This window comes from Cebus imitator, unplaced genomic scaffold (assembly GCF_001604975.1).
Source record: "Cebus imitator isolate Cc_AM_T3 unplaced genomic scaffold, Cebus_imitator-1.0 Scaffold18, whole genome shotgun sequence".
In the NCBI taxonomy this organism is placed as follows: Eukaryota; Metazoa; Chordata; class Mammalia; order Primates; family Cebidae; genus Cebus; species Cebus imitator.
Window position 1 is genome coordinate 5,083,247 of NW_016107333.1, and position 23,835 is coordinate 5,107,081.

The following is a 23,835-nucleotide window of genomic DNA, read 5'->3' on the forward strand; positions in this document are numbered from 1 at the left end:
TGCTCTTGTGTCAGTTTGCTGAGAATGATGGTTTCCAGGTTCATCCATGTCCCTACAAAGGACACGAACTCATCATTTTTGATGGCTGCATAATATTCCATGGTGTATATGTGCTACATTTTCCCTGTCCAGTCTATCAATGGGCATTTGGTTTGGTTCCAGGTCTTTGCTATTGTAAACAGTGCTGCAATGAACATTCGTGTGCATGTGTCCTTCAGGCTGGTCTTAAACTCCTGACCTCAGGTGATCCGCTGGCCTCGGCCTCCCAAAATTCTGGGATTGCAGGCGTGAGCCACCACGCCTGGCCTAATTTTCTGTAGTTTATAACCTGTGCATCACTGATAGCCTATGCGAAGATTTCAGGACTTCTCCTCAGTCTTTCTGGTACTACATAAATCCTACTCCAGGCATAGCCATGTCTATCCCTCACTACCTCTTCCCCGTGCCTATCCCCATTTCAGTACTTCACCCCTAATCAGCAGTAGTTCAGCATAAAACCAAGGAAGAAGGCTTAACAGGAATCAGCAACATAATTTGAGTTGGAAATTTTTCTGAAAATAGACTAACAGAATGCAGATTTACACAGATTGCTGCATTTATTAGACTGTGGGATGCATCATTTTGAAATGGGAAAAATTGGAGAAAATGTTTAAAACTCAAGAACATTCTGTAAACAAGTCATTTCCTCCCACTCCCTGAAATACAGATAGCAAAAACTGGAAGAAAGAGAAAAAAACTGTTTTTGTCTCTTGGAAGTCATGGGAGTGATTGTTAAGTCAGTCCTTATCAGCCGTAAATCCAGTGTAAATGCAGAAACACAGGCTGGAATGAAGTAGCAAACAGCCATGAGGTCTAGGTCAGGCTTTCAGAGAAGGAATGGTCAGCATCTCTTCCAGTTCCCTATTTCACAGAAGGCTTTATTATTACCCTGGAAAAGAGACTTAGTTTTTTTCTGACTTGTTTCTCGTCTCTGTGTTTCTTTGAAACCACTATCTCATGAAAATGTATAACACTGAATTGTGGGGGTTTGTCATTTGTTTTTTAAAAGATAACATATATAATAAAGTGTACTTGTTTTAATTGGGCAGCTTGGTAAATTTTGGCATATGCTTACCCTCTTAAGACAGAGTTTTTATTTTTTTTCAGCTCTCTGGCCTGACAACCAATGTTGTGGACATTATTTTGGCTCATCACTTTGGGCAGGTAAGTGCCTGTTCCAGCCAGAAGAGCTGTGTTTATTGGCTTGTATGCAAATTCTTATTTTACTTCAGGAAAGAAGGGCTGCCTTAGAATTTACCTCATCCCAGCAAATAACACTTCCAATGTTGAAAGGCATGTGGCCTTGCAGAGGTGAATGCTTAACTCATTGCCACATGGTTGTTGCCATGTGGAACTCTGAGAGAAGACAGCGGCTCTGGCTACCTGTTCCTGTAAGTAGCATGCCATCTGTTAATGTTTGACAGCATCACGTGCCTCCCCAAACATCTTTAGAGCCATTAGGAGGTCTGGGAAAGGCTTCAGAGAAATAGAAATTTCAGGGAAAAAAACTGTGAAATAATAATGCTAAAAGAAGCTTAGAGATTATCTTGTTCAAGCCCCATGTTTTTCGGCTGGGGAGGAAAGGAAACTGAAGTCTTCACAAAAAGTGGCAGTTATCATGTACATAATTGCTGGGTGGGGAAGGGGACTTAACTGGCAGGTGAGGGGGACCCTGGTCCTCTTCAAAGGGAAGAGTGAGTTGGGTGACTGACAAAGGAGTGATGGAATAAGTGGGCAATGAGGTCAGAGAGCTGGGGTGGAGAGAGGAGAATAATATATGTAGGAATAGTGAGTAATCTGCTTCATTGAAAATATTATCCTGAAGGAAAATGGCAGATGGGAAGAAAACTAGCATTTACCAACTACTGATTATTTATAAGACTTTAGATGTGCAAACTATTTTTTACACGGTTCTATTAGTCTGATTTTAAGATAGGGAAACCAAAGACCAGAGAGGCAACGTACTTTGCTACCACCATCCAGATGGTGAGTGTGGAGCTGACATTTGAATCCAGGTCAGGCCAAGTCCAAAGTCTATAGTCTTTTATTTCATTATATTTTTATCAGAGTTACAAATTCACATATATTTTAGAGTAGAGAAGTTCTACCGGGCTTATTACAAATTGGCTGTCACCTACCCCATATTCTGCTTTTTAGTGGCAACCACTTTCATTCTTCCAGCTGATTCCTTTGGGTTTTGCCTCCATATTGCCCTCTCTTTAATTGAGATAGTACTTACAAATAGTGTAATGCACACATCCTAAGTACATCTCAGTGATCATTTACTGATGTATACTTTCATGTAACTACCACCCAGAACACAAACAGAACATTTTCATCATTAACATTTCATCATTTTCATCACCCCACAAAGCTTTCTTCATTATCCTTTCCCACTCAATAATTCCCCACCCCAAACAAGGTATTCACTATTCTGTTACCTCCGTAGATTATTTTTGACTGTCTTAAACTTCATATAAATGGAATAACAGAATGTATATTTCTCTGAGTCTGGCTTCTTTTGCTCAACATACTGTCTTTTTTTCATCCATGTCATTCCATGTGTCAGTAGTTCATTCTTTTTTATTACTGTGTAGCAGCAGTTCATTGCGTTAATATACTACAAATTAGGGGTTGGATGCAGTGGCTCACGTCTGTAATCCCAGCGCTTTGGGAGGCTGAGGTGGGCAGATCACTTGAAGTCAGATGTTCGAGACCAGCCTGGCCAACATGGTGAAACTCTGTTTCTACTAAAAATACAAAAATTAGCCAGGCATGGTAGCATACACCTGTAGTTCCAGCTACTTGGGAGGCTGAGGCAGGTACCCCATAGAGGTACCCTATCTTTATAAATATTCAAAAATCAGCCGGGCTCTGTAGCTGCGGTCCCAGCTACTCAGGAGGCTGTGGTGGGAGGATCACTTGAACCCAGAGTTCAAGACCGGCCTGGGCAGTATAGCAAAAATAAATACTACTTTATATAGGCCTCTGAGGGGAGAGCTATGGGCAGTATTTAATAATTTCTAAAAAGCAAGAACATCCTCACTATATGTATAGTAATATATATACACATATATATATATAAAACTTTATATATATTACTCTATATATAACTATATAAATATATGTGTTTAAAACATTTGAGGTCATAGTGGATTGTCATAAGGCTGAAGAGTTCATTTAAAATTTAAGCATTCAGGCTGGTCTGAAGGTAGTGAATTATCTGAATTGATTGTACAGTTAGTTACAGATTGAATTCCTTGTTCTACTCTTTCCTTTCTCTCACTACTGCTCTTGACCAGCCAAAAAGATAATAAAAATTAAAAATAAGTTTAAAAAAAGTAAGCAAACTCATGCTTGTATTGCTTTGAAATGGAAGCAAACATGGTTTTTAAACATGAATAATGCTCATCTTCACCAATAAAAGAAAAAAAATAAAAATACATTTGTACTAGCAAGGATGTGGGAAGACAGGTAGTGTAAATAAATGAGAGAGTCTATATATCTGGATAAGGAATGATCTCTACTATACTTTACATGGCAAAGCAAGTGTAGAGCAATGTCTAGAGGACTATAATTTGTGTTTTTAAAAAGGTGGGAGTCAGTTTGTTTATTGAGAACAGGGTCTTGCTCTGTCGTCCAGGCTGGATTACAGTTATGCCATCATAGTTTGCGGCAGCCTCAATTTCCTGGGCTTAAGCCATCCTCCTCCTTCAGCCTCCTGAGTAGCTAGTACTACAGGCATGTACTACTACATTGAGCTAGTTTTAAATTTTTTGGTAGAGATGGGGGTCTCACTATGTTAACCTAGGCTAGTCTCAAACTCCTGGCCTCAAGTGATCCTCCTGCCTCAGCCTCCCAAAGTGCTGGAATTACAGGCATGAGCCACCACACCTGGCCTGTCATTTGGTATTCACTTTTCTTACGATAATATCTTTAGAATGAGACTGGGGCTCTCACAAAGTTTTCTGGTAGTGATTTGGGTACCCTTCAGTTTCATGTAGACTCTTGTCAGTATCCAACTGTATTCTGGGTTCATGACATCCGCATGGTGGTGAAAATGCAAACAAATTTTCCATATCTCTATTTCTCTAATAAGGCTTGGTGGTGAAATTTACACATTGCCCTGGATTAACAGACTTCTTAATTATCCCTGATACATTTCTTTCCTTCAATGCAAGAATTTTCCTTTCTTGCATCCTTTAGTAATTTGTTACTAAATTTAGTAATAAATTACTAAATCAATAAAGTATCATAAACATAATGGAATATACAGTTATACAATGTATAATGTTAAATGGTGGTATATATAGATAGGTAATATGCTGATTATATCAGTGAAGGTATGGATAAATTAATTGGACAGCTTTATGGTTATTAAAAGAAATATAGCCAGGCACAGTAGCTCACATCTGTAATCCCAGCACTTTGAGAGGCCGAGGCAGGCAGATCACCTGAGATCAGGAGTTTGAGAGCAGCCTAGCCAACATGTTGAAACCCTGTCTCTACTAAAAATACAAAAAATTAGCCAGGTGTGGTAGTGTGCGCCTGTAGTCTCAGTTACTTGGGAGACAGGAGAATCGCTTGAACCTGGGAGGCAGAGGTTGCAGTGAGCCAAGATCACGCACTGCACTCCTGCCTGGGTGAGAAAGAGGGAGATTCTGTCTCAAAAAATAAAATAATGTTACTGTTGAATATCTTGAACATGGTGAGACTCCGTCTCTACTAAAAATACAAAAAAATTAGCTGGGCGTGGTGGTCCATGCCTCTAATCCCAGCTACTCAGGATACTGGGGCAGGAGAATTGCTTGAACCCGGGAGATGGAGATTGCAGTGAGCCGAGACTGTGCCAAGGTGTTTGAGCAAGACTCTGCCTCATAAAAAAAGAAAAGAAATGTTACCTTCCATTTGTTTTACACTTTACGGTTTATATGTTTATATAACTTTTCTTATTTAATCTTTAAAACAGCCTTGTCAGATAGCTGGTTATTATCTTCATTTTTACAATATCTTCATTTTTGTAAAGAATGGCAGAACATTAAAAAAACATACAAAGAAATCAGGGTTCCGAGTAATGAGGTGACCTAAGTTCCACAGCTAGTACTTGAATCCATAATAGGTCCTTTTCTGCCCTCATCTGACACAGAATATGGCACTGAACCAGTCTGATGCAAATAATCAGCCATTCAGCCTACCAGTACATCAGTAGCCTCCAGGCTCTGCCCTGGTCCCCATTATGAGCCGTATGGTTTGGCTTGTGGTATTGAAAATGCAAAATAAATAAGATGGACTTGTTCTGGAGCTCAGAAGCTTACCTGTGTCTTCTTTGAATTGTTCTAGGAAGAGTTACAGGCCAACCTGGACCTGATCCAAACCTACAGAATGCATATTGCCCAAGACATCAATCAAGACAACCTGCAGCTCTTCTTGAATTCCTATAATGGGTATATTTTTTTCCTATTTCTTCACTTAAATGTAGACAGGTCTAAAAAGAGAAGGCAGGGGAGGAGAGAGGACTGTATCTAATCCTGAGACCAGCTCCTTCGAGGTGAAAATGTGAGCCCCTTCTGGTTTTCTAGAAACATGGGCAAAGATGGACGAAATGGGTCAGCTGTAACTTACCCAGAGTTATACAGCCAGGAAGAAGCAAAGCCAGATTTTGAACCTTGTCTCTCTAGCTCTTTCTTCTGTATAACAGAGCCTCCCTATTTTTAACTGAAATTAGAAAGATTAAGTCCTGTGCTAAACTCTGTTAGTTACAAAGAAAACACCCTTCCCCCTCTACTCAAAATGTTAGTCATTCTCTTCTCTTAAGGAATTTATTCCTATAAATTAAACAGTTAGGACTTGAGAGCTTCAGTGGTGTTGCTGTTGGGTTTTGAGGCTGTCTCCTTGTAGCATCCCAAAGAGTCCTGCAGGGTTTAGCCAGGAGCCTCCTTCCTGCCCCGTACCACTCAGGACGCCACTGAAGTGGCGACTCAAGAACCAAGTCACAGGGCCTCTTCCCTTCTCAGGTGTGAAGGAAAGGTAAATTTCACATTCCTTGATACATTTTGGTGTTTATGACCAGAAAATAACCTGAGTTGCTATGACTTTACCCAAAAAGGGCATTGCTTTTGCTTTGTTTTTCTAGACGCAGAGACCTGGAGATCGAAAGACCCATACTGGGCCAAAATGATAACAAATTAAAAACATTAAAGTAAGTTCCTCAGTTTCTTCAACTGACTTGCCAAATATCTTTACATTCATAGACTAATTTGGTGTTCAGTGGAATTTATGTGCCTATTTGCTGAGTGACACCTCTTATTTTGCCTACCTAGGTGTTCTACTTTACTGGTGGTAGGGGACAGTTCGCCTGCAGTTGAGGCCGTGGTAAGTATGTTCTGATGCTGTGAAGATAATGAGATTAAAATGTAATAAAATTATAGGCTGGGCTGGGTGTGGTGTAAGCACACCTGTAATCACAGCACTTGGCGAGGCTGAGGCGGGCAGATCACCTGAGGTCAGGAGTTTGAGACCAGCCAGGCCAACATGGTAAAACCCCCATCTCTACTAAAAATACAAAAGCAAATTAGCCAGGCGTGGTGGTGGGCACCTGTAATCCCAGCTACTTGTGAGACTGAGGCAGGAGAATCGCTTGAACCTGGGAGGCAGAGGTTGCAGTGAGCCAAGATCATGCCACTGTTCTCCAGCCTGGGTAACAGAGCGAGACTCCCTCTCAAAAAAAAAATTATAGGCTGGGTCCAGTGGCTCACACCTATATTCCCAACACTTTGGGAGGCTGAGGCAGGATGATCACTTGAGCCCAGGAGTTTGAGACCAGTGGGCAACACAGTGGGACCCTAACCCTACAAAAAATTTTTTTGAATTAGGATAGGCTTTAGTCCCAGCTTCTCTAGAGGCTGAGGTAGGAGGATTGCTTGAGCTTAGGAGGTCAAGGCTGCAGTGAGCCATGATTGCACCACTGCACTCCAGCCTGGGTGACAGAGTAAGACCCTGTCTCAAAAAAAAGTATGTAACACACTGCTGACACACTAGAAACAGTTGGTAAATACTAATTTTTGTTTTCTGATTACACATATCAGGGTTTGCTCTTTGTCATACATTTTAGAAAGTTAATTCATCAATCACTAGATTTCATCAGATGGGATCAGTTTTGTTCTTGATTGTTTTGTGTGGTGGAGTTCACTTTGTGGCAAGTAGTACAACTAACACCATTTACTTATTATCAGATTTCTGACAGCGTCAGCCTTTAATCTGGAATAGATTGCCACCATAAATTGAGCAGGCTGGAAGGCCATCTCTACCTTCTTCTGAAGGACATAGCACGTGGATAAAAATTATATATGCTCATTGTAGAAAATATGAAAAAAATGTAAAAATAGAAAGATGGGGGAAAATCATAATCCCATTACCTAAAGACAGACGATTAATTACCTTTTGCTTTACATAGACCTGATTATATTGAATATATAAGATTTGGGGGCCTGACTTAACACTTTTGATAGCATTTTTCCATTATAGAGTCAGTATGTCTGTAGATTTACCATTATTTATTTAACTTTATTCTCATGTTGATTAATTCCAATTTTGTGCTATTAATAATGTTACTGTTGGCCAGGTGCAGTGGCTCACACCTGTAATCCCAGCACTTTGTGCTGGGATTCCAGCACTTTGGGAGGCTGAGGTGGGTGGATCACCTGAGGTCAGGAGTTCAAAACCAACCTGGCCAACATGGTGAAATCCCGTCTCTATTAAAAATACAAAAAATCAGCTAGGTGTGGTAGTGCACGCCTGTAGTCCCAGCTACTTGGGAGGCTTAGGAGAATCACTCGAATCCGGGGGGCAGAAGCTGCAGTGAGCCAAGAGTGCCAGTTGCTCGTACCTGTAATCCCCGCACTTTGGAGGCCAAGGTGGGTGGGCAGATAACCTGCGGTCAGGAGTTCGAGACCAGCCTGATCATGGTGAAACCCGAATCTACTAAAAATGCAAAAATTAGCTAGGCATGGTGGCAGGTGCTTGTAATCCCAGCTCCTCAGGAGGTTGAGGCAGGAGAATGGCTTGAACCCAGGAGGTGGAGGTTGCAGTGAGCCGAGATCATGCCATTGCACTCCAGCCTGGGGGACAAGAGTGAGACTTCATCTCTAAATAAATAAATAAATAAAATGTTACTGTTGAACATCCTTAGGAAATCTTTGAATCTTTGATTATTTCTTTGGGATGGGTTTCCAGAAGTGGAATTAATATGTCTAAAATTATAAATCTTTATAAAGTTTTTAATACATTTTGCCAGGTTCCTTTCCAGAAAGGATATACCAATATATTGCCACCAGCACTGTATAAGCAAGCCTGTTTCACTGCACGCTGTCTAGCATTGATTCTTTTTTTATTAGTAGTTAATTTGATAGGTTAAAAAGAGTATCTTACTGTTTTAATTTGCATTTCTTTGATTAAAAATGAAGTTGATAGTTTTTCATATGTCTAATTATGTGTTTCCCACAGCATATATAACTTAACCAAGTATCTCTGTGAAATTACTTGATTTCTTTGGCTGCCTTCACTTCTGCCCTAAATAGAGTAAAGGAGTCTATTTGGAAAGGAAGTCTAACAAATGATCAGAGGTTTAGACATAGTTGAGAAGGTTTGTGGAGCAGGGAAATGATTGTAGGGCAAGAATATGCAGTTGTGAACGGATATATTCGCATGTCTCTGAACTGCCCTGTAAAACACTCTGTGTCTGGTGTGAAATACATGGCATGTGGCTGGGCACAGTGGCTCACGCCTGTAATCCCAGCACTTTGGGAGGCCAAGGTGAGCAGATCACTTGAGGTCAGGAGTTCAAGATCAGCCTAGCCAACATGGCAAAACCCTGTCTCTACTAAAAATACAAAAATGAGCTGGGTGTGGTGGTACACACCTGTAATCCCAGCTACTCAGTGGGAGAATTGCCTGAACTCAGGAGGCAGAGATTGCAGTGATCTGAGATCGTGCCACTACACTCCAGCCTGGGTGACAGAGCAAGACTCTGTCTCAAAAAAAAAAAAAAAAAAAAAAAAAAAAAAAAAAAAAAACAGAAACAAAGACAATGATTGTGGTTGGTCTACCAGGTATCAAGACTTCTTATAATGTTGTAGAAATTGCAAAGTAGTGAATCAAGGAAAGCATGATTTATTATATTAAATCCAGATTTTGGAGTTCATTCTTCCTGAAAATATTTATAGTATATCTACTATGTTCTAAGCACTGTGCCTAGCAGTTAGAGATCCAGTTTTTAAATTCTACCTTTTAGAGTTAATGCACATTCTGTAGTGAACTGATACATTCGTTTGTCACAGCCTGCATTGTCCTTTGTGTAAAGCAAATCAAAACTCTGATTTGGTGATCCTCACTTTTTATATTATCCCTGATTTTAGAAGTTTTGTATACCTTCCCACCCTCAATCCTGAGAGCAAAAGTTCATCTGGATTACTGGGTCTTGCCTAGGTAACTTTAACCACTGCTTGCTGCCACTGCAGTCTGTCATGTAGGCCATTCCTAAAACAACTCAAATCCTGTCACTTCAGACACCTTCTGTGGCATCCCGCCTTCCACAGTTAGCTCCAGCCTGTGCCCCAGCCTCACCTCCAGTCTACCTTACCTCACACTTGCCTCTGCAGATGTACCGTTCCCACCTCTGGGCTATGCTTATGCTTTCACCTTGATTCTGGAAGTCCTCAAACACTCATACTTTCCCTTTATCTATCTGTAGAAATCCCACTCCTCTTTCTGTGCACCCAGCTTAGTTGTGAAGTGTTTAGAGTGGTTCATTTTGCCTTGTATTACACGTTTCACCCTGCTGGATCCAGACTATCAGCACAGATTTTATATGTGTGTTCTTAGCAAACCTATAAACGGAGAGATCCAGTTGATCAAAATAGCCCTAAAACAATGCTGAACCGAGAGATTGTCTCCCCAAAACGTTTTCTTTGAGATCCCTGCCCTCATGAACACAAGGGTACAGGATATCAGACATGTGAATGCACAGGGCTATGATTCTTAATTAAATGACTCTATGAGAGAAAAATGAGAAGAGTTCAACTTTAGGCTGGATAGCCAAAGACCTTGAGATAGAAAAGAGTGAGGACATAAGGAATAACAAACCCACTAAGGAAAGAGTTAGGGGAGGTGCTTAGGACTTAGTGATTAGAACCGCTTGTGCTCAGAAGCCATTAAAGAGATCCCAGCAGGAGCAGGAGAGGACCCATAGTCCAGTCCGTTTTTNTTTTTGAGACAGATTTCACTCTTGTTGCCCAGGCTGGAGTGCAGTGGCGGAATCTCAGCTCACCGCAACCTCCTCCTCCCAGGTTCAAGTGATTCTCCTGCCTCAGCCTCCCGGGTAGTTGAGATTACAGGCATGTGGCACCACACCCAGCTAATTTTGAATTTTCAGTAGAGGCAAGGTTTCTCCATGTTGGTCAAGCTGGTCTCGAACTCCTGACCTCAGGTGATCCACCTGCCTCAGCCTCCCAAAGTGCTGGAATTACAGGTATGAGCCACCATGCCCGGTGGTCCAGTTCATTTTTCAAAGAAGTAAGGTAACCGACTTCATGTTATGTAGCTATCCAGCAGGAAGAATTAGATTTAGCTTGCAGTTTTTTTAAAGACATGTAACAGATTCAGAAAATTAGATAAGTGAAATTTTTAGATCTGCTCAGAAACTTTGAAGTGTATCATATAAATATATCTTTCACTATGTGTTTTGGTAATCTCTTAGGCTGGTTCAGCCTTCTCCAAACTGAGCTGTTGATCTTGCAAGATCATTCTCATGCCGAGCTATTTCATTTTTTTCCTAGCAACTCAAAATTATTCTCTCCTTTTTTAAATTTTAGGTCGAATGTAATTCCCGCCTGAACCCTATAAATACAACTTTGCTAAAGGTAATGTGTCTTCTTCCTTCACTTCCAACCCTTTGTGAGTATATTATAAATGCTTCAGATAATCATGTTTTCTGGAATAATTGCCCATAAAGAAGCAAAGCTTCCCTCTCTTTGGTTATCTCATTCTCTTTTTAAAATAATGCTTTTGGCCAGGTATGGTGGTTCATGCCTATAATCCCAGCACTTTGGGAGGCCGAGGCAGGCGGATCATGAGGTCAGGGGTTTGATACCAGCCTGGCCAATATGGCAAAACCCTGTCTCTACTAAAAATACAAAAATTAACTGGGTGTGGCTGCACATGCCTGTATTCCCAGCTACTCGGAGGCTGAGGCAAGGTAATTGCTTGAACCCAGGACGCGGAGGTCGCGGTGAGCCGAGATTGCGCCATTGCACTCCAGCCTGGGTAACAAGAGTGAAACTCCATCTCAAAAAATAAATAAATAAATAAATAAAATAAAATAATGCTTTTTTGCTGATTACGTTCTCATTGTAGAACACTGCAAAAAAGAGAAAAGCATAAAGAATAAAATAAATTTAAATTAACCATAATACTACTACCCAAACCTCTGGTAAAATATTGCTGTCCTTTCCTATACATTTACATCATTAGAGAGGTGCTGGGCATGATGGCTCACACCTATAATCCCAACACTTTGGGAGGCTGAGGTGGGTGGATCACTTAAGTCCAGTTATTTTGAGACCATCCTGGGCAACAGAGTGAGACCCTGTCAGAGAGTATTTACAACCCTGTATCTGTTTTACTCAACTTTATGGCCAAGCCTTTTCCCATGTAACCAAAAACTTTGGCTGGGTGCTGTGGCTTACACCTATAATCCCAGTGCTTTGGAAGGCCAAGGTGGGAAGCCAAGAGTTCAACAACAGCCTGGGCAACACAGTGAGATTTAAAAAATAAGAAAATTAGCTGGGCTTGGTAGTGCGTTCCGGTAGCCCCAACTACTCAGGGGGCTGAGGCTAGAGGATTCCTTGATCCCAGGAATTCGAGGATTTGTGCCCTTGACACTGCACTCCAGCCTAGGTGACAGAGTGAAACCCTGTCTCAAAAAAAAAAAAAAAAAAAGAAAACTTTGTAAACATTATTTAGTGTTGCAAGAATTAAGACAATGGATATAAATTCTTTATATGCAAAATCCTGCTGTATTGATAAGGAAACTTTCAGTAACAATTCTAATGATGAGGGTGGATGCATGTTCTTTCTCTTAGGGCAAATACAGAGCAACTCTTAAGCTAAATTGCTAGAGTTAGTATCAAATGTCTCCCCTTTTGAGTATATCCTAGGCAGGAGTTTTTACCTGACATTGTTTCAACCTAGCTTTTCCTAGAGCCCCTACTAACGTTTTTAGGTAGCTGACCATCTAGTTTGAATTTGGACTACTGTAGATTTAAATGCTGATCATATGTTGCTTACTGCTACATTTTCAGTGTGAAAGACCTCTGCCTCTTCCTTTTCTCTTTGAGGTGTGTTTGAAAGGAAAGTGCTGTTACCAGAAATGGCCTGTAGTTCCTAGAAAGATAACGTGAGGTTAGTGCTCCGAGGTGAGCACACTCAAAATGTTCTGGCCTCCAGTCAGTTGATGACTGGTCTAAAAATTTTTTCTGGGGGCTGGGCATGGTGGCTCATGCCTGTAATCCCAGCACTTTGGGAGGCGGAGGCCAGGAGTCAAGACCAGCCTGCCCAACATGGTGAAACCTCATCTCTACTAAAAATACAAAAATTAGCCAGCCATGGTAGCAGGTGCCTGTAATCCCAGCTACTCCAGAGGCCGAGGCAGGAGAATCGCTTAAACCTAGGATGCAGAGGTTACAGTAAGCCAAGATTGCACCATTGTATTCTAGCCTGGGCAACAAGAGTGAGACTTTATCTCAAAAAAATTTTTTTTTGACAAAAATAAAATATCGATTGTTTTTTAAGTTTGCAGTTTCAAATTAATTTCTCACTTCAGGTTTGAATCAGTATTCAAAAGCACAAAACTACAATAACATAGCCAGTTATTTTGGGAAAAAAATGCCCATCTACAACCCCATAGAATAGAGTAGATAACTCCTATGGCAGATTGAACTTATTCTCAAACTGTTTGATAGGTACCCATCTTGGGAATAGTTTCTCCCAGTATTCTCTCTGCATATGGGAACTGTTCAGTGGTTCTCATCAGGTTTCAGCTCCTAAACTTCATGAAAATACAGCCTGCGCTAGTTTGGTTTTGTGTATATTTGTTAGATTAAGTGTTTATTTACAGTCTTATGCTTAGAATTTTCGGGGGACTCGCCCTTGTTAATCTCAAATTTCTGTGTCTTCTGTGGCACTCTCCTCAGTAGCAGTCCCCCCTCAAAATAAGTTTTAATGCCAGTGAGTTGAAACCATGGGGTTCGTGTCCCTTTTTTTTAAAAAAGCCAGTCAGCCTGAATAGTATACCATCTGAGCCCAGAATGCATAACAGCTGGAAGGAAGAGAGCAGGCCTATGTTTGGCCACTATACCCTAAAAATGCTTTTCTATGGAGAGTAGATTCAAATCACCTGGGAGCTTATTAGAAATAGACGTTCTTGAACCATACCCCAGACCTGTCAAATCAGAATCTCGGGGACGAGGATCCAAGAATCTGAGTTTTAATAAGTCCTTCAGGTAATTCCAGTGTATACTAATGAAGCCATACCTTAGAAATGCTTGCATATGTGAGAATAACCAGCTGTAAATGTTTATGAAGTGAAAAGCAGCATTACCAAACCCAGCTATTAGAGGAAAGTGGTTGACTGAGTGAGCTGGCTGAATTAGTATCAGCTCCTGATGGCAGAGTGCCCTTACTCATGAAGGAAAGAAAGATAACGTAGAGTTGAAATGAGACTTGGAAAGCATGATGCACGGAGAAGCTAGGGTTACACTGTTCGAGGACTCTGAAAGGAACATTCTCAGGAGGTTTCCACAATTGAGAGTAGTGGTTAACTTCACTATCACCGCAAAAGAAAATTGCCACCATGGGCCTGAAAGTCAGCCCTTCAGTCTTATTGATAAATAAGTATGGAATAATTATTTCAGATTTTCATCCAAGGTTATAAGTCTTTGTATGTGAGTGCATTGAGATGTAAACTTGCATTTAAACATTAACTAAAACCTAGAACTCGATTTTGTTCTGTTTGAAAGGACTTGGGATGTTCAGAGCAATTCTCTTAAGGGTAAGTCCCAGCTGACTTGCATATTTCTCCTTTTCTAGATGGCAGACTGTGGGGGACTGCCCCAGGTAGTTCAGGTAAGGAGGTTTTTTTTAAAAACACCCTTTTAATTCTGCCTCTCTGTCTATGCAAAGATTAATGCCCTCTCGTTTTGTGCCCCCAGCCTGGGAAGCTCACCGAGGCCTTCAAGTACTTTTTGCAGGGAATGGGCTACAGTGAGTAGTACACAACTTTCTATCTAGCAACAATTTATGAATATTGGGGGTCAGCTTAGCATCTGGGAGCCCACAGTTCTTGGGATATAACTGTATCAGCTAGCCTTAAGCAAAGTAGAAACCAAAATGTTGATGGAACATTCATTCATGTGTATTTATAATATGCTAACACTCAGCACTTACTTTTGTCAGGTACTATGTATTCTTAATCTAAGAGGTCATTCTGTTATTAGTGCCATTTTATAGAAGAAGAAACTGAGTCTCAGAAAGGCTAAGCACATTTCCCAGAGTAAAAATTTAGCTGTAGAGCTATGATTCACACTCTGGCAGTCTGACTCCAGAGCCCACATTTTGAACCACTGAAGCTTAGGCTGTCTGTCCTAGGTGTGAATCTGAAATTATGGTTTGCATTTAAACTCAGGTGGTTAATAACTCCAGACCTAGAGATATGAAATGGAGACTCCAGGAGAAAAGGGCAGTATTCTTGGTAGTGTCTTTCTCCCTAGGAGATGAACTTGGAGAGTTGTTTTAGAGCAAGTCCAAGGGTGTGTCCATATCATATGCCATTGTCCTGGCTTCTTGTATTGTATGACCCCCGAGCATTCTCATGGTCACAGAATTCTCTACATGTGCTCCTTTCTTGGAGTTTTAAGAAAAACTCTTTCACCCAGGTACAGAGCTCTTTACCCAGTAGGGTGATTTTTCTCCTGTCTTTGGTATTAGTGTGAATAATGGTCATTAGTGAGCCACCGGTCAGCTGCTCTGGGCAGCTGGGCCCTGGGTACAGCCCTGTACCTGCCAGGCAGACCATGTATGTCTTGTCTCAAGTGGCTGTGTCATCCTTGCCTGTGAGCTGCTACCAACCGAGCCCACATCCACAGCCCTATGGCTCACTGGGAGGAGCAGGAGCCCCTCTCCTAGCCCCTTCTTATCCTTTGCCAAAAAACAGCTGATCTTCCAGCCCATTTCTGATCCAAAGCAAGATGACTATTTATAATGGAGAGGAAAACAATTGCTTTTTTTCTAATTGAGGAAAGTAACATCTGAGATGCTATTAATTATCTGTCAGCCTCCCCTCCTCTCTGGGAGCTTAAAGTAAAATTTTATCCCTGTTTTAGAGTATTCCTTGAGTGTCTATCAGGCAACTGAGGTTGCCACTTGGCACTCTCAGGTCACTAACCTGGCTTTTCCTATGTCCATCCTGCTTCCAGTCCCGTATGTGCAGCTCAGTCACTTGAGCACCGAGTCAGGTACCTTCCTCTGTGCTGGCTCTGCCCTGCCTTCCAGCCTCTCCTGGCTGCACTGGCTGCCTGTAGCATGTCCGCGGTCTTCCTGTGCAGTGAGAGCCCAATAGAACGTGGCTCAGTATGCCCCAAGAGATTTAGCCTACAGGTCCAGCCCTGGTCCCCCAGGAGTAAGAAAGGATCTGGTTGTAAGGGGAAGGCCTCCTCTTGTCATCCTAAATCCAGGGTCACAGCAGCAGCTGAAATTTGATAGACAGGGCCTGTCTTCCACCACCACCTACTGATCCTTGAATTAACCTCCAGACACAGGAATCCAAGGGCAGCTTTGGCTCTAAATAGGAGGGTCAGAGCCTGTGCCCAGAGAATTCTGCAGATAATGGCATCTTTTGACCCCAGCATTGAAATGATAGCTAGGGGAGTGGCTGCTGCCCAGGAGGATAGGCAGGGAGGCTATGCCAGGTAAGGCCCAGTCCCAGCCAAGCTGGAAGGACCTTAGGGTCAAGCAGTGGCAGAACAGGAGTCTGAGTTAAACACCTCATCCCTGTGTAGAGGTCAGCTCCAAGCCAACCTGCCCTCCCCTTGACACACACTGTCCTATACGTCTCCTCCCCGGATAGCAAGGTAGCCTGTGGACACGGATGGTAGTCTCGTTGTATCGGGCTTGCACTGTGTTTGTGAAACACCTTCATACTTGTGTGTTTGTCTTTCTTTTCTTTTGGTTTAGTCTTGCATGTACTGTAGGTTTTATTTACCTGTTTGGGTTCCCAGAGCTTCCATTCTATCACTGTCTGAATGGTGTGGGCATAGCTAAGAGGCTATACTCTGGACTTAGGGTTTCCCCTTGTTCTGCTGGGGACTACAATCAGCTGAGATTCCAACCAGATCTAAAGGATTAAAGTGCCGTCACGTTTCACCACTCAGAGCAAATAATACAAAATGGGGATGACTATATCTTGTCCTGGGTGTCATCATAAATGATTTGGAAAAGCTAAACATAAAGCCTTTGATGAGACTCCTACGTCAGCTGAGCTTAACCAGGGCTTCATCTTCTAGTCCCCTTTGGTTCTCTGTTACAGTACCATCTGCCAGCATGACCCGGCTTGCCCGATCACGAACCCACTCAACCTCAAGTAGCATTGGCTCTGGAGAAAGTCCCTTCAGCCGGTCTGTCACCAGCAATCAGTCAGATGGAACTCAAGAATCCTGTGAGTCCCCTGATGTCCTGGACAGACACCAGACCATGGAGGTGTCCTGCTAAACAGATGCTCCTCCCCTGGATCATTGCAAGTCCATCCTTCTTCAAATGACCACTCCATAATATAACATTTCATCCAGTAAACTGGCCTCTACTATCTTTAACTCATGCATGGCCACTGAACCTCTCTCTAGTAGCCTGGATTTATCATTCTCTCTGCCTGCCCACCCCTTTTTTTGTATATCCCAAGAACCACTTCCATGCCATACTGTAACATTCCAACATCTTTAGCTGATCAGATCTCTCCATATCCTCTCTTGCCAGCTTTTTTCCGTGCCCCCTCAACTATGTATCAGATAAGATTCTTTGATCCCAATTCTGTGTGTGTGCGAGCACGCATGTCTGTGTTTGTGTGTGCATAGTTCTGTGGTTTTAGACATGCTTTCTTGTAGTGCTTCTGCAAAAAACGAAAAAGGGACTTATTTTGCATTCTCAATGGTTTTTTTTAAGGGAATTAGGCAGAACAGATTTCTAGGTTGGGTAGGCCAACTGCATTCTCTTTTGTTTGCAAATTGGTCAACAAAATTTGCAAAGTGATTTCAGAAAAGAGCATCTTGGAGGAATGTGGAAAATCATTATTACTGCCTGGACCATTGATTGATTGTGACCAATAGTAGAAGGCTGCCTGTTACATAGAGAGGCTCCTTCTGTCCAAATGAATTCCTGTATACTATTCTATAAATAAAAGGGAGGAATATATTCTGCTGGAAGCCCATGAACCATCGGTGAGGTTCTGATTCAACATAAGAGTTGTTTCCTAGGAGTGAATGTGGCTTAATTAGTGGACTCAGTTAGCACAGGAAGGTGGAAAACAAAATGCCAGGCCCCTGCTCTGCAAGAACAAAACTGCTATTTCTGCAGTATCTGATACCAGACATCCACATATCCACAAGAAGTGCCTCTTAGGTCTATGATGAGAGCATTTCTCCATTCCTCACTTCCCAGAAAGGGGAGAGGGATGGTTTAAAAAGCATGTAGATGGTGGAGAAATGGGTGGGGGGAGAGGAACAGCCATTAACATTGTATCATGTTTAATAAGCTTGATTTCAGCAGCCATATGGAAGCCAAATTAAATTAATACAGAACTCATTTCTCAGCAAGAGTCCTTGGTTTTTTTGTTTGTTTGTTTGAGACAGAGTCTCACTCTGTGGCGCAGGCTAGAGTGCAATGGCACGAGCTTGGCTCACTGCAACCTCTGCCTCTCGGGCTCAAGCAGTTTTTCTCTCAGGTGGCTGAGGGGAGAACTCTTGTCTCAAGTGGCTGTGTTATCCTTGCCTGTGAGCTGGGACTACAGGCACCTGCCATCACACCTGGCTAGTTTTTGTATTTTAGTAGAGATGGGGTTTCGCTATGTTGTCCAGGCTGGTCTCAAACTCCTGACCTCAGGTGATCCGCCCACCTTGGCCTCCCAACTGCTGGGATTGTAGGTGTGAGTCATTGTGCCTGCCATCAGAAACATTCTTAATCTTATGAACTCTCTTTTGTAGGAAGGAAGGGGCCCATCTGTAGAGGCAGCCCTGTCCAGGTAAAGTTGTTTTCAGCCTCCTGTCTACTGTTAGGTGAGGGAGTCACAGCCAGCCAGAGAGTATCACTGGAGGGTGAGAGAAAGAACTGTGGAAACCAGCTGCCACATAGCAAGAGCCCAGCTCTTGGGAGCATTGAGATGTAAGCTCAGGGTTACACAGTTCCAAATCTTGGGAAGGGGCTTTTCAGACACATTGTTTGCTTTCTGCTGAGATAACGAATGCATCACTCTGCCAGAGTATGACTTTTTACAGATTATTAAATAAAGCTGTATATGTCTCATTGTTACCTCATTGCTGGTATTATTTCTCTCAAGCCATTCACTGGGGTTCAGGGTGGGATCGAGTTGCTGTATGCTGGTATTGGCATTTTCACATGTGATTGCTTATCCACCAAGCGACACTGTCCATTTATAGGAGGAAATGAAGCCTGATGATAAATCATTTGCCCAAGGTCCTACAGCCAATAAGTCCAGCCAGGATTAAATCCCAGGGAATTATGCAGAATTCCATCTGATGTGTCTGTATTTCCCTCAAGCCAAAAATCAGGAGAAGCCTGATAGTGTTGTTTGTGATGGAGTAGAAGCAGCTGAGGTCTTGAGAAGGTGGTCCACGTCGCAGCTCCACCACCTGCATGGGATTGCTGGGTCCCACCTGTCATTTAATAATCTGCAACCACTTGTCTGGGTTCCTCTATGAGACCAGCCTATGTTTCTCCAGAAATGGCTATATTTGTACCTGTCAAGAATAATTTCAGGCCAGGTGTAGTAGTTCACGCCTGTAATCCCAGCACTCTGGGAGGCCAAGGCAGGTAGATCACTTGAGATCAGGAGTTCAAGACCAGTATGGCCAACATGGTGAAACCCTGTTTCTACTAAAAATATATAAATTAGCCGGTCATGGTGGTGCATGCCTGTAATCCCAGCTACTTGGGAGGCTGTGAGGCAGGAGAATCACTGGGAGGCGGAGGTGGCAGTGAGCCGAGATTGCGCCACTGCATTCTAGCCTGGGCTACAGAGTAAGAGTCCATTAAAAATCAATAATAATAATAATAATTTCAGGAGACCACCATCTCAGATGAGTTTTCCAGTGACCCAGGGGCAAGTGCCAGCAAAAGCGCATCTGGATTGCTGCATATGCAAGAGGCACTCATAAAATGACATGGACCCTACTCATTCTGGCAGAGGAGTTGAAACAAATGCATTTGAACAGATGCAGATTACCAAGCCGACACCTGATGATGCAGGCCTGTGCTCCACAGAATGCTGACCTGGGAAGGAATTGATCTGATGGCCTCAGTTGCCCTTTGTTTTTTGTTTGGTTATGTTCTGTTTTGATACAGAGTCTTGCTCTGTCACCCAGGCTGGAGTGCAGTGGCATGATCTCCACTCACTGCAACCTCTGCCTCCTAGGTTCAAGCAATTCCCCTGTCTCAGCCTCTCAAGTAGCTGGGACTACGGGAATGTGCCTCCAAGCCCAGCTAATTTTTTGTAGAGATGGGGTTTGGCCATGTTGGCCAGGCTGGTCTGGAACTCCTGACTTTAAGTAATCCGCTCACCTCGGCCTCCCAAAGTGCTTAAATTACAGGCATGAACCACCACACTGGACCTTTTTTTCTTTTTTTTTTTTTGGACAATGTCTCGCTTTGTCAGCCAAGCTGGATGGCAGTGGTGTGATCATTGCTGTCTGCAGCCTCAGACTCCCAGGCTCAAGCCATCCTCACACTTCAGCTTCTTGAGTAACAGGGACTACTGGCATGCAACACCATGCCTGGCTCATTTTTTATTTTTTGTAGAGACAGGGTATCACTTCATTGCCCAGGCTGGACTTGAACTCCTGGCCTCAAGTGATCTTCTTGCCTCAGCCTCCTAAAATGCTAGGATTATTGTGGGAATCAGCCTTTTATTGAGCATCTGTATAGGCCAGGCCCTTAACATCTTCCTATAAATTTCCTTCTATTGATTCAGTGAGATACATCCTATTCCCATTTTTTGGATGCAGAAACAAGCCCAGAGATAACTAGTTTGTAAATGGTCACAAAACTAGTAAGTGGCAATACGGGAAACAGTTTCTTCCACTACACTCAACACTTCTGTGACTAAATGGGTGGGCTTTTTTCCCATACCAACCAAGGCTTCAACACCCCAGACAGTAGGTCTCCTAAATTCAATTATGACACCAGCTTCCTAGAGTTAGACCCCACAGGTTAAGGGTTCAGACCCACAAGACTGCCCCCTGCTTCACATGCCAGTTGCAAGCAGTGGATCCCCAGGTTACTCACACTTCTGTTCAACCTGGCTACAAATTGGACATCCTCCCTCAGGCTTGTTAGTTTGCTAAGATTGCTCACAGACTCAGGGAAACACTGAATTTACAGGTTTATGATTCTAAAGGATATGAGGCAGGGTGTGGTGGCTCACACCTGTAATCCTGGCACTTTAGGAGGCCAAGGCAGGAGGATCATTTGAGCCCAGGAGTTTAAGACCAGCCTGGGCAACATAGTGAGACTCTGTATTCTAGAAACAGAAAAAATACATATTATAAAAAGGCAAGATTAGAGGGAAAAAAAAAAAGCAAACAAAGCCTCCAAGAAATATGGGATTATGTGAAAAGACCTATGTTTGATAGGTGTACCTGAATGTGATGAAGAGAATGAATCCAAGCTGGAAAATACTCTTCAGGATATTATCCAGGAAAACTTCCCCAACCTAGCAAGGCAGGCCAATATTCAAGTCCAGGAAATACAGAGAACACCACAAATGTTCCTCAAAAGAGCAACCCCAAGGCACATAATCGTCAGATTCACCAGGGTTGAAATGAAGGAAAAAATGCTAAGGGCAGCCAGAGAGAAATGTCAGGTTACCCGCAAAGGGAAGCCCATCAGACTCACAGCGGATCTAAGCAGAAACCCTACAAGCCAGAAGAGAGTGGGGACCAATATTCAACATCCTTAAAGAAAAGAACTTTCAGCTTAGAATTTCATATCCAGCCAAACTAAGTTTCATAAGCGAAACAGAAATAAAATCCTTTACGAACAAGCAATTGCTCAGAGATTTCATCACCACCAGGCCTGCTTTACAAGAGCTCCTGAAAGAAGCACTAAACATAGGAACAACCAGTACCAGCCACTACAAAAACATACCAAATGAGCATCGATACAATGAAGAAACTGCATCAACTAACGGGCAAAACAACGGCTAGCATCAAAATGGCAGGATCAGATTCACACATAACAATATTAACGTTAAATGTAAATGGGCTAAATGCCCCAATCAAAAGGCACAGACCAGCAAATTGGATAAAAAGTCAAAACCCATCTCACATGCAAGGATACACATAGGCTCAAAATAAAGGGAAGGGGGAAGATTTACCAAGCAAATGGAGAGCAAAAAAAAAAAGCAGGAGATGCAATCCTAGTCTCTGATAAAATAGACTTTAAACCAACAAAGATCAAAAGAGACAAAGAAGGACATTACATAATGGTAAAAGGATCAATGCAACAAGAAACAATTCTAAATATATACGCAACCAATACAGGAGTACTCAGATACATAAAGCAAGTTCTTATGACTTACAAAGAGACTTAGACTCCCACACAATAATAGTGGGAGACCTTAACACTCCACTGTCAATATTAGACAGATCAACGGGACAGAAAATTAACAAGGATATCCAGGACTTGAACTCAGACCTGGACCAAGCAAACCTAATAGACATTTGCAGAACTCTCCACCCCAAATCCACAGAATATACATTCTTCTCAGCGCCACACCACACCTACTCTAAAATTGACCACATAATTGGAAGTAAATCACTCCTCAGCAAATGCAAAAGAACAGAAATCATAACAGACAGTCTCTCAGACCACAGTACAATCAAGTTAGAACTCAGAAACTAACTCAGAACCACACAACTTCATGGAAACTGTACAACTGGCTGTTGAATGTTGACTGGATAAACAATGAAATGAAGGCAGAAATACAGATGTTCTTCGAAACCAGCAAGAACAAAGACACAGCATACCAGAATCTCTGGGACACATTTAAAGCAGTGTGTAGAGGAAAATATATAGCAATAAATGCCCATATGAGGAGCAAGGAAGGATCTAAAATTGGCACCCTGTCGTCAAAATTGAAAGAGCTAGAGGAGCAAGATAAACTCAAAACCTAGAAGAAGACAAGAAATAACTAAGATCAGAGCAGAACTGAAGGAGATACACAACCCTTCAAAAAATCAAATCCAGGAGGTGGTTTTTTTGAAAAGATCAACAAAACAGATTGCTAGCCAGATTAATAAAAAAGAAAAGAGAATAATCAAATAGATACAATAAACCACCATCAGAGATTACTACAAACAACTCTATGCACATAAACCAATAAACCTGGAAGAAGTGGATAAAATTCCTGGAAACTTGCATCCTCCCAAGCCTAAACCAGGAAGAAGTCGAAACTCTGAATAGACCAATAACAAGAGTTGAAGTTGAAGCAGCAATAGCCTACCAATCAAAAAACCCCAGGTCCAGTTGGGTTCACAGCCAAATTCTACCAGACATACAAAGAGGAGCTGGTACCACTCCTTCTGAAGCTATTCCAAACAATCCAAAAAGAGGGAATCCTTCCCAAATCATTTTACGAGACCAACATCATCCTGATACCAAAACCTGGCAGAGACTCGAAAAGAAAACTTCAGGCCAATATCCGTGATGAACATAGATGCAGAAATCTTCAATAAAATACTGGCAAACCGATTGCAACAGCACATCAAAAAGCTTATCCATCACAATCAAGGAGGCTTCATCCCAGGGATGCAAGGCTGGTTCAACATACGCAAGTCTATAAACGTAATTCACCACATAAACAGAACCAAAGACAAAAACCACAATTATCTCAATAGACGCAGAGAAGACCTTTAACAAAATTCAACCGTCCTTTGTGCTAAAAACTCAAAAAACTAGGTATTGACGGAACGTGTCTCAAAATAATGAAAGCTATTTATGACAAACCCACAGCCAATATCATCCTGAATGGGCAAAAACTGGAAGCATTCCCTTTGAAATCTGGCACTAGACAAGGATGCCCTCTCTTATCACTCCTATTCAATATAGTATTGGAAGTTCTAGCCAGAGCAATCAGGCAAGAAAAAGAAATAAAGCTTATTCAATTAGGAAAGAAGGAAGTCAAATTGTCTCTATTTGTAGACGACATGATTGTATATTTAGAAGACCCCATCATCTCAGCCCAAAATTTCCTGAAACTGATAAGCAACTTCAGTAAAGTCTCAGGATACAAAATCAATGTGCAAAAATCACAAGCATTCGTATACACCAATAACAGACTTAAAGAGAGCCAAATCAAGAACAAACTGCCATTCACAATTGCTACCAAGAGAATAAAATACCTAGGAATACAACTAACAAAGGATGTAAGGGACCTCTTCAAGGAGAACTACAAACCACTGC

The 23,835-nt window shown here is 42.1% G+C and overlaps 1 protein-coding gene across 7 annotated transcripts in view; it reads left to right on the forward strand.

Moving 5' to 3' along the window:
* The window catches only part of NDRG3 (NDRG family member 3), a 91,234-nt gene extending 73,972 nt beyond the window's left edge, over positions 1 to 17,262 (forward strand). For 5 of the 7 annotated variants that reach the window (XM_037732746.1, XM_017512623.2, XM_017512646.2 and 2 more), the window contains 9 exons: positions 1,147 to 1,203; positions 5,380 to 5,483; positions 6,173 to 6,238; positions 6,360 to 6,411; positions 10,908 to 10,955; positions 14,182 to 14,217; positions 14,304 to 14,355; positions 15,567 to 15,605; positions 16,676 to 17,262. In XM_037732746.1, coding sequence (XP_037588674.1) covers positions 1,147 to 1,203; positions 5,380 to 5,483; positions 6,173 to 6,238; positions 6,360 to 6,411; positions 10,908 to 10,955; positions 14,182 to 14,217; positions 14,304 to 14,355; positions 15,567 to 15,605; positions 16,676 to 16,857 — 636 coding nt within the window. In that variant the 3' untranslated portion in view covers positions 16,858 to 17,262. The remainder of the gene's footprint in view (positions 1 to 1,146; positions 1,204 to 5,379; positions 5,484 to 6,172; positions 6,239 to 6,359; positions 6,412 to 10,907; positions 10,956 to 14,181; positions 14,218 to 14,303; positions 14,356 to 15,566; positions 15,606 to 16,675) is intronic. The other 2 variants (XM_017512629.2, XM_037732751.1) reach the window with 1 other exon arrangement.
* The last annotated feature ends 6,573 nt before the right edge of the window (positions 17,263 to 23,835 follow it).